The sequence below is a fragment of the Morone saxatilis genome, unplaced genomic scaffold (genome assembly GCF_004916995.1).
Source record: "Morone saxatilis isolate NCDOM2014 unplaced genomic scaffold, NCSU_SB_2.0 Contig8, whole genome shotgun sequence".
NCBI lineage: Eukaryota > Metazoa > Chordata > Actinopteri > Moronidae > Morone > Morone saxatilis.
The window spans coordinates 27,700,855-27,712,335 of NW_023340257.1; the positions used below are offsets into that span (position 1 = coordinate 27,700,855).

General features: G+C 37.2%; 1 protein-coding gene and 1 pseudogene across 1 annotated transcript; both read left to right on the plus strand.

Annotated features, from left to right (window-relative positions):
* The window catches only part of LOC118341429, a 7,826-nt pseudogene extending 7,674 nt beyond the window's left edge, over nucleotides 1-152 (plus strand).
* A 3,636-nt stretch (nucleotides 153-3,788) lies between these two features.
* Nucleotides 3,789-9,256, plus strand: LOC118341430 (interferon gamma receptor 1-like). The gene is made up of 7 exons (XM_035679670.1): nucleotides 3,789-3,909; nucleotides 4,980-5,097; nucleotides 6,763-6,941; nucleotides 7,057-7,205; nucleotides 7,792-7,960; nucleotides 8,730-8,821; nucleotides 8,939-9,256. Exons 1-7 carry the CDS (start codon nucleotides 3,843-3,845, stop codon nucleotides 9,254-9,256), a joined length of 1,092 nt encoding a protein of 363 aa, XP_035535563.1. The 5' UTR covers nucleotides 3,789-3,842.
* The last annotated feature ends 2,225 nt before the right edge of the window (nucleotides 9,257-11,481 follow it).

The window sequence follows — 11,481 nt, forward strand, 5'->3', positions numbered from 1 at the left end:
GCTGTTACTGGGAGGTCGAGTGGGGTGGATTCGTTTCTATAGGGGTAACTTATAAAGGAATCAAAAGAAAGGGTGAGGATATTGTCTGCTGGCTTGGAGGAAGTAATATGTCCTGGACCTTGGTCTGCTCTGAAGACAAATACTCCGTCTAGGAAGTGAGGTAGAGGTTTCTCCCTCTGTCTCTCACAGAGTTGGAGTGTATCTGCGACTCGGATGCTGTATTCTGTTCCCTTCTACAGCGTGTCCTTCTTGACACAATGCTTTCCACCTCCACACCTTCCACTGCACATTCACCAACCTCTCTACCCTGCTTTTAGGTTTCTGGTTTAAGAGATAGTTTGCGCGCTCAGCATCTTTTGTGTAGCTGTAGGAAAGAGATTTACCTCTCTATGGGGACTCGTGCTAACCAACCACTGCTGACAGGCTGGTTGATACGTTTACAGAACATATATATTGTTTCGTGACATTTACCAACCATTCTGGGGGTTGGGGGCTTATGGTTAGAGAAAACAACAATAAAGGGGCCCACTAGGCAGTCCTTCATGTGACAAAATGTGATTAAAGGGCCCTCTAGGGTTTCTTCCAGGGACACAACACAGTAATACACTCTAGGGTGCCTGCAGTAGAGAAAATACAATAAATTCAGTGATTTTAGTACGAGGGCACTAAACTCTAACCCCTGGCTAAGCTTTTCACAGTAAATGGATCACAGTAATACGAATTATCAACAGTGGTTCACTTTAATGAATTAACAAACACGACTTTGTGCCACAAGCGTTGTTCTACAGCCTGTTGGCCATTTACTCAACTCTCAGATCTCTGTTCTTTAATGCTGATGTTGAATATTTGTTTTTTGTATGTGAATTTACCACAATTGGGTGCGTGGAAAGTGATGGCTGCACTAATGACTGGCCTCTTTATTTTGAGAGATTTGTTGTACTGTGGTGCTCTGATTTATGATCTCAAGGCTCTGTTATTATAAGGGCTTTTGTGCCAACTTATTGGACTCTTATACTGGTGTGCTGACAAACAGGCTGATGTACTGACTATAGACCCCCATAGGTGTTTAAGGAAATCATCAGGGTCTGCAACACTTTAAATTTTACGAATTAACACAAACTTTATTTACAAGATGAACATCCACATAACAACAATAAAGTCCCCTCAGAATAATAATAATAATAATAATAATAATAATAATAAATATATATTATTATTATTATTATTATTTATATAAAGGATAATTAAATACAAATTAAAATAATAATATATTACCAAATGCTGTATTATATTATTATATAAAGGATTTAATTAAAGTAATAAACCTAATAATAAATGACAAAAATGATCATATTATTTTATAAAATAAAAGGATGAATAAAAAAACTAATAATAATAAATTACAAACAGCATTATCATTATTAATAAACATAGAGGATAAAATACAAATCCAAATAATATAATAATAATACCATTATATCATATACAATAATACTATATTACAATTATTATATATATAATATATAATATTTAAGAGTAGTCTTAATGACGTTCCTCTTTTGATAAAGCTTATAGGTAGGACAGATCAGGTGAAGTCCTGAACCATCTCTTAGTTATGCTGCTATAGGCTAGACTATCGGGGGATCCTCCCATGGTGACTGAGCTCCTCTCTTCCTCTCCTCTCTCTGTCTGCACTCATTTCATGTCCCCATTAATGCATTGTTACTAAACTTCACTTCTTCCCCGGAGTTCTTGTGCTTTATCGTCTTGCAGTCTCTGGATCCTGGTGGAGCCTCCTGCCATAGGTCCTGGCTAGATGCCATTACTAAACGTTGTTGCTATGCACCTGTCTGTCTGTCTTCTGTTGTTCTTGGGGTTCTCTCTCTCTGTCTCTGTCTGTCTGTCTCTCTCTCTCTCTCTCTCTCTTCTCTCTCTCTCTCTCTCTCTCTCTCTCTCTCTCTCTGTCCTAGGTTTCTGCCTGTAACAGGCAGTTTTTCCTTGCCCCCGTCGCCACAGGTCTGCTCATTGGTGGTACTGTTGGGTCTCTGTAAATGTCTAAAAGGGGAGTTCGTCTAGACCTGCTCTATTGAAAAGTGTCCTGAGATAACTTCTGTTATGAAATTGGCGCTATACAAATAAAATTGAATTGAATTGAGAATGAACCATAAAATTGTGTTATGTTGTGTTTTTGTCTCATATTAAGTGATTCATGGTTTTTCTTAAATTATAAATAATACAACCAAGAGGATGATGGTCTAACGTAATTTATTAAATACAAACCCAGAAAACATTTCACTTCAGTAATTAACATGAAGACACCATCATATCAGAACAGAAAATCAACATGAATAAGAACATTCAGTACCACACACAAACACACAACCGTTTCAGTGAGGTTATTATACCAAACAATGTAAAATGATAGTTAGCTGGTAATGATTACAGTTCAGCCAAACATATATAGACTACGTGAATAATTTGGGCTGAATTATAAAACCCCAGTGTGACTGAGAGGGGGTCGCAAGCCCCTCACTGGGTCACCAGAGCAACGAGCCTTTAAAGGTTTGAAACTGACCTTTATAAAAGATGATTACTGCTCAACAGTTTGTCATTTTTTCCCCATGTTGAGCTGTTCTTTCAATCCGTTCCAGACTCCCCTGAGTTTACTCTTACTTGAGATAAGTAACTTATTTAATGTTAAGGAAAGGTAAATTAAGTAAATTGTACTTAAAACTAGTAAATGTATTAAATCATGTGCAGCATTTCTTTCTTTAAAAATGTGTTATTTATCAGAATAAAGTAACTTAAATTTGTCTTCTTTATACAAATGTTACTACTTAAAACTGAATTTACACCAATTTTCCTATTATTAAATTAATAATTACCTGACAAAAACAGCTGATATGTGGATTAAAAATATATATATTACAATTATTTGGTATGCTTAAAATGGTAGCCAATTAATTTGTGGGCTGACATTTTGTAAAAATTAAAGTAACTTTAAAGAAAATGAGAATTATCACCAAATTTAAATTACTTTGCACAACTTTAAGTGCAGTTTAAAACAACTGAGTTATTACGGAGGGATTAAGTTGTGTTTTATTTTATTAAGATATGCTGTTAGGCAAGTTAAATCTAAGACAATTTAAAGTGTTAATATAAAACATGGGAAGTAATTAAAATAAGATATTAAAGCAATAATAAAATTATAAATACAGATAAAAATACACAATAAAGGAAGTGTAGGTGGCGACAAACACCAGTTTTCTTTCACAGCGATTCACCTGTTCAAAACCGGAAATTTAGATTAATATTGACTTCACAATAAAAGGACTTCAGCTAGTGAATAATTGAGAATAATTTGGTTTCTAAACACATTTACATCAAATTTATTTAACAATGGAGTTTAATTGATTAAAATATCTATCTATCTATATCACTAAATATTTTACTGTATTTTTTAACTATATATTTAAATTAAATTATTATCTATAATGTCTCTTATAATGTTTAGCAACCATTCTTTATTATTTATTGATTTTATTCCTCAAACATGTTTACTAGTGAGTAAATGTGTCATTTCAGTTAAGCCTATCCATTCAATCACCTATGTAAGTTTATTTATGTATCTCCTTTAATTCAATTCCTGAAATATCTAAATCTTTTATTTTGAAGTGAAAGAGACACTAAAAATCCACAGTGACGTCATTAAGGTGTGTTTCCCTCACTGTGGTTGCTCACGAGCCAGAGGCTGAGGTACAAGTGTGTGTGTGTGTGGGGGGGGGGGAAGACCAGAACCAGAAACTTGCAGGTCAGTTTAAACCGGGTCCGAACCCAGAACCATGTCGCTGGACGGTGCGTTCACTGCCCTCCTTCTCCTCCTGGTCAGTGGAGTCTCTGCTGTGATTGGTAAGTTAAAACTCTTTATATTGGATCGATTAACTACTTAAATAATAGTAAAAAGTAAAGTTAGACTTTTTTAAATATATATTTTAAACAAATATAATAACTTGAGTAGAAGTTTTACTGCTCAGTACACTAAATAATATCAATAAATAAATAAAATTAAATGTAAAAATGTGTCTTGTTCAAGTTGTAGCTGCAGAATATATATATATATATTTCTAAAACATTAACATTTAATTTTAATTTAACCCTTTATTTAAACTGGTAATCTTGCAGTATAAACGTGTACAAACACACTTAATGCGTGTAAATGAAATGAATATAGCTCGTTATTTTACTTTATAAATGCTGCACACAAAATACACATATTAACATCTGTGAGATGAATTTAACAGAATATTGATTAGAGCTTTAGTTTATCGGACAGTAGTAAAGATATGTTTAAAAGTATTTAATAATTAACATGTGAAGCCTAAAGTCTCCTTTTGTCTTTTTTTCATAAACCGAACACTTTTTGAACTTGTAATGAACATTTGTGAGAATTTATAGATGTTATGAACTACTTTTTCTTAATTAATTGATCACTCATTAGTGAAAATAATCATTTAAAGCCATAAACATGAGAAGGCTGTGTTCAAGGCTCCAGATATCAATTTATATTATTTTGTTGTATCTGCTTCCTTATTGCCACCTGCCACCCGCGCTGAGGTGATGTAGGACAAAGGGCGAAGGATTAAAGGTGTGTTAGTGGCATTGTTTGATTAATTGCAGGAAAATGCCCCTAAAAACACTTTGATTTCTTTAGTACAGAACCAAATGTTCATCCCACATTTCCTGGAAATAATGAACATTTAGAGAGTAGTTTTCCCATCATGGTAACCACCTAAAATGGCCAAATATTCTGGAAATAATCTGTGTTAATCTGATGTTTTTATTGTATTTTAGCTCCTCACTCAGATTGCCTACGGAAACCTATATTAGAGGAAAAGTGTAGTGTTTCCCTCTAAACTAGCGTGTTCAGGTTACATGTCTGTTTATGGGTCTTTTTTATTCTTTTTCCTCCCTCCTCGCAGTTCTTCCTCCAACAAACCTGAAAGTGCGCTGCCAGAATCTCAAAGTCACTGTCAACTGGAAATACAGCGAGCTCCAACCACAAATCGTCTTCAGCATAAATATGAGCGGTTCCCACAGGTAAGATTCAACCACCCTGAAGCTGAAATAAGTAAATGTAATCTTTGGAATCAGAAGAAGAGTCCTTCCCAGATATGCGTTAAGAGATACATTCCTGAACAAAATCTTTAGACCGGTAGGAAAATTATAAGTATTTAGTAAGTTGTAAGTAGAGCTTGAAAATGCAAAAAGAAAAAACAGAAACAAGAGACAAAAACATAGAGTAGGCAATTTATTGAAAACTGCATTTAAACTCAAACAGGCTGTTCATCAGCTGATCAAACGTTTAGGACCATAGCCCAAAAAAAAACAACCTAAAATCAGAACTAAACTTGTCAAAAAAGGAGTTAGTAGCCCCACCGTTGTTGCTGATCACTTCAAAAATTTGTTTAGGCATGCTTGATGCGAGTGTTTCCAGGAGGATGGTGGGAACGTTGCTCCATGTGGTGAAGATGGCTTCACGACGTTCGTTTTTGTAAACTTCCCTTGCCATCCATCCCCAAACGTTCTCAATGGGATTTAGATCAGGGGAACACGCAGGATGGTCCAAAAGAGCGATGTTATTCTCTTTCGTCAGGCGGGCGTTGAGAACTGCAGCTTTGTCCTGTTGAAAGACCATCATCAACCCCACAGACGAGGGCCCTCAGTCAAGAGGCCAGCCGTGGTTTTTTCCCCCTGCAAAAAGCACAAAAGCTCCTCAGATCATGATGGAGCCTCCTCCACTGTGTTGCGTAGAAAACATCTCCAGTAGATCTCCTTGTCATGCCAGTACGGTTGGAAGCTATCAGGACCATCCAGGTTCCGTTTTTTCTCATCAGAGAATAAAACTTTCTTCCATTTTTCAATGTCCCCTGTTAGGTGCTCCCTTGCACAGTGCAAACGGGCAGGTTTGTGGCGTGTGAGGAGACGTGGCTTTTGAAGACATATTTTGTTCTTTAAGCCCTTCTGTCGCAGACGCCGTCTGATGGTTATTGGGCTACAGTCAGCATCAGTAAGGGCCTTAATTTGGGTCGAGAATCGACCTGTGTCTTCACAGAAAGCCCGTTGGATCCTCCGGCTCAGCGCAGGTGAAATTGTTTTGGGTCTACACTTGACTTTTTTGTCCCATAACCCTCAGGACCTTTTAAGAAATTTAAGATGACTGTCTTACTGCCTCCAACCGTTGCGAGAGGCCTTTCTTGTACATAGTCTGCATGGAACAATAATGCATTAAAATCCCTAAAACGTCATCTTCTCCTTCTACCTCATTAAAAACTGTTTGTGCACTTGTGGATCAAACTTGTGTAAGTTTTATACTTTAATGAGCTCTTCTACAACAAGAAAACAGATTTTTTTTTGAGTGGAAAGGGGGCTTTAAGTGCCTGATATCCAAACTATGTCTGTTGATCTGAGATCTAAACTTAAAAACTGAGCAGTTTGGTAGTTAGAAGCAGACGTTTGGTGGAAGATTAAAGAACACAAATTACAATGACTGATAACTTCTGAACTGGTTCTGATAAGCTTTAAAAATGCAGTCAAATTAAAATTGTTAATTAATTATGAAGTTATTTAGTGCTGATAGGATTAATAACAGAAAATGCATAGACTTAAATTAAGATACTGGAGGTAAAATTAGCATAAATCTGATGTTTTTTGTTTCTGAATGGTGTTTTTTCCTTTTTTTTTGCTGTATTGTTGCTCATGCAGGAAGGAGTTTAATACGACAGACTATAAATATGATCTGAGCGACTTCATCTGGGAATCTGAGTCGCACTACATGGGCTTATATTACGTCACTGTAACCGCCATACAGGAAGGAACCCGGTCTCAACCAGTGACATCTAAAACATTCACCTTTAACTCTCAAAAGACGGCCTCTATAACATGTAAGTAACGTGCAGACCTAAAGTTGTGTTTATTTCCCTGTAAATCAGAAGTACTAGAATGTGGTTGTAATTAAAGTTTCTTTTGCATGAATAAAACTTAGATTTCTCCTCGCAGGTGAATTATATTTCCCTCCCGTGGATCTGATTAAGAAGGATACAATGGCTGTGATTAGTTTCAGGAACCCCTTCAACTTCTACGGAGAACGGAACCTGGCCAAAAAGAAGGATTCTGCCTCATTCCACTTCAGTGTCAGAGTGTCTAATGTAAGTACAAATAAAGTTTTAAAGGTTTTAGAGCAGGATGCGCTGTGTATTTAAAAAGCGGCTTCCTTCCATATCGGCATCCTTACTCTGGACAGTCAGAACAAAATAAAAACAACAGGCTCCTCTTGTTTTTTCCTGTTTCTTGTACCCACCTTTCAAGTAATTTCCCCACGGGGATTATTAAAGTATTTCTGATTCTGATTCTGATTCTGATTGTCAGTGTGGGTGTGTTGTGATGGAGCGGTTGGAGTAATACTGCACGCTGGTTTATAATAGTAAAGAAAAAGAGAGTTTAGAGCTCTGGAAAGTCATTCAGAAGCTCGGTAGTAGGGCTCACGTTCACAAGGGTGGTTGTCCAAAGTGGCCTCACACAGACCTCAATGAGTCTGTGTAGAGTTCTCCTCCGTACACTTAGAGGAATAATAAATAATAACAGTAATTAAAGCTGCAAGCAGCGATGAATGTCCCTTCACTCAGAGATACTTCTCTGCCTCCGCTCCAAAATAATGGATGTCAAATGGTTCTTATAACATGCACATAAGCTAAGTAGCGACGTTTGATATTAATTATCTTCTGTGACTTTCAGGTGAAATTTGACAGTGAATGCAACTTGTATCAGGAAAAGTGCACACTGGACATCTTGTCTCCTGACGATGTGAAGTGCGTGGCGCTGAACGGATCGTTGTTTGATAGTAGTGGTGTCGGCCGAGTGAACATAACACAGAAGAAAGACGCCTGTATTACTCAATCTACCGGTAAGGTTTCCTCAAAGACTCTCACTGCACCAAAGCGCGTCTGTACGTGTTTGAAAGAATATTTAGCATTTTGACCTTTTTACAAAAAAGATCCTTTACAGCTTCTTAGAGGGACAAAGTCTGTGATGACCTTAAATGTCCGGCGCTGCAATAAAATTCAGCATTCCTGCATTCAAAACCTTACTTAAGTAAAAGTAAAATCAGCTAAATCTACTTAAAGCTGTGCCTCCAGGATTTCACAGGGGTTTTTGGGGGGGTTGTTGTGGTCTAAAAGGCCTGATTTCACTGCAGCTTTTCTAAAAATGTTATGGTTTTTAGAAAGAAAGTGAACATACTTGATATACTTCTAAACTACTAATACTAAAAATCAAAGGCAACTTGTTCCAGTGAGAATAAGTTCAGTGTTTTGCAAGCAGTAACTGCTCTGATTGAACAGAATTTATAGAGATTTGAAGATTGAATGTGTTAAAGGAGGTTAAAGTATTCAAATTCATTCTGCTGTAAAATGTTCCCTGTGTTTTACTATTATATTGATGTGTTTGGATGAATATTACTGCTGCATTAATGTGTAGATATTTAAGATTGAGCTCATATTAACTACTTTATATACTGTTGGGTTGTTTAATCTAAAGCAATGCATCATATTCTTTAAGATCTACATGTGTTTGTGCACCAGGGGGAAATCTCTGAATAATTACTATCCTTTGAACACTTCTTCTAAATCCTAAAATGTCCAGACAATGAAACTTAATCATTTTTTTGATTGCAGAGTTTCACATGGTAACACTTGTGATCATTCTGTCTGTCGTTGTTGTCGTACTCGTTGTGGTTACGATTATCATCTGTAAGGCGGAGCTTCCGGTAAGACTGGAAAACAACCCAAACATTGATAATCATGTTGCTTTAGTTGTTTTTAACCTTTTGTATAAAACCCTTTGTCCTCTCTGTCTTCTTGTGTGTGTTTCGGTGGAGGAGCAGGAAGACAGGCCCTGTTTCAGAGACAAGAACAGACTGCACTTTCTGCAGGTGGACGTGGACGATGAAGCCGGCGATGGAGCCGTGGACGATGGAGCCGTGGACGAGTGGAGTCCGTGGGACGATGGAGACGTGGGACGAAGGAGACCGTGGAAAGATGGAACCGCTGGGGCGAGGAGGGAGAAACGTGGGCCGATGGAGCGTGGGCGATGGACGACGTGGAGATGCGAGCCGTGGTACGATGGAGCCGTGGGAGATGGAGACGCTGAGGCTTACAGCGGGGGGTCAAACTACCTTCCGAGGACTCGATTTGGGATTTAAGTTTCGTTCAGTGATAGATATAGATATCCTGGTGTTCTGGTTTGAATAACAAATGGGCAGCGTTGTCGGTTTTGGTGTGTCGGGGCCTTTTAGAAAGCACACTTTATGATATCGTTGGTTTGCCTTTTAGCTGTTTTTGGAGACTGAAGGAGACTCTGGGACTAAAAAAAAAACAAAAAGCTGCAACACAAAGAGCATTCAAAAGACAATGTGGAGCGGCTTTTCTGAATTAACCAATAAGAAAACTCACATTTATTCCCCCTTTTTAAACATATTTTAAAGAAGATGCAGTAGTGAATGTGACCTTCCAGTCACCTTCCGTTTTCTGCCTGCCTACAGATGTTATCGTGCTGGATCCCCGACCTACAGCCAGTCTCAGCAACTGTGGCATTTTATCTGATGCAGATTATTGTTTGAGAACGGCTACTTCAAAACAAAACAGGGAGGGAAAAACAAATTAGTAATTGTATAAGCTTTTTATTTTTGTCTTGTTTGTATTGGCTGAACCTGTGGGTGACACGTGTATTCATGAAGAAAGTGATCCGTGCCTTATTTTTTAATCTTTGCAAGCATTTAGAGTTTTACTTTTTTTTTAAAGGGACGGTGTGATAAACGAGCATCTTCTCACTTGGTTTTATTTACCCATGTTTGGAGATGTCTGCCGACAATTTTGACAATAAATTAATTGTTTTTGAGTCATTTTTTAAGAAAAAAATGTCCAAATTCTTTTGATTTCAGCTTTTCAGATGTGAATATTTTCTTGTTTCCTTAGCCCTCTATGACAGTAAACTCAATGTGTTTGGGTTACAAGACATTTAAGGACATCACATTGGAATTCGGGAAACATCGACCAACATTTTTAACCAGTCTCTGACATTTTAAGGACCAAACACATAATAACAAAATAATAATCAGCAGTCTCCATTGGGACTCTTTCTTTCAAACATGGAAACTACATTAACACAAACATTAAACTCTATTGTTGCAGAATATCTCAAAATCTGGACAAATAAAACTACATGACGAAGAACCACTGAGGTAAAATATACGTGTGAGCTCAGACTCTTCCTTGTTTGGTTGAGTTATCACCTCTCACACAGTCTGGACTTTCCACTCCTGGCAGAACACGTTTTATAAATACCTTTGAACCTCTTGTAGAAAGTGTCACACCTACCCAATGCTACTGTTGGGCAACCGGCGACGTGACAAACTGGCTCTGTGGGTGACGCGTGGGAGTGTTTGAATTGCATACACTTCAGGGTTTGGTCAACATAACTTAAAGCTGTAAATTAGTTTAAGCTTGTGTTGTATAAGACTGGCTTTTATGCAGCTGATTACCGTAAAACTTCTAATAATGGCCCGGGCATTTATTTGCTTAAATCACTGAACTCCCTCCACCTTTATTGGACAGGCCTCTATTTGGGAGGCGTTTAATTCCTTTAGCACAAATCTCAGATGGAAAACCTCTCGAACTGTAATGCTTCTCTTGAGTTTCGTTAAGTAAATTTGACAACTTACAGTAAATTTAAGGTCAGGTTTTTTTGGAAGTTTTACGGTATATAATTACAATACATTTATTTTATAATTAAACACAAAACAGAGTTTATTTCTTTAACCGTACTGACCTCTACTTCTGCTTTGTAACACCAATATAAAGATGGTATTTTTTTAAATAAAATGGACTTAAACCAGGTTTTATTTCTTTGTCATTGGTATATATATATATATATATATATATATATAAATCTCCTCCACGGCGGACTCTTGTCTGCGTGAGAGGAAGGAATGTCAACATGTTGCTCTTCCAAACGTTGCCCGCTCAGTTGAAGATTAAACAAACACCAGTCTGATAGATGACAAAGTGGGGAAAGTACAGTGACACAGATACGATTCATGAGGAAGATCAACAATTTCTTACAAGATTTCTTCTTTTTCATTTAACAAAATAAGCCAAAGAAGTTTTTGAACATTAAAGAAATAATATCTTGTTTTGGGAAACGCGCTTATTTGCTTTCTGGCCCGAGAGTCATACAAGGTCGATACCACTCTTCTGAATGAAACTACACCAACAATCAATTACTTTATGGGGGTTGGATGCCCCCATAAAAAGGTATTTTACATTTGTGTCTTTGTAATGATTAACCCTTTCAGAAGGCTAAGGCTTGAAAGTGGTTTGAGATAGAGACAAAGTGTAAATGGGACAAATATTGAGAATGACCTAAAGT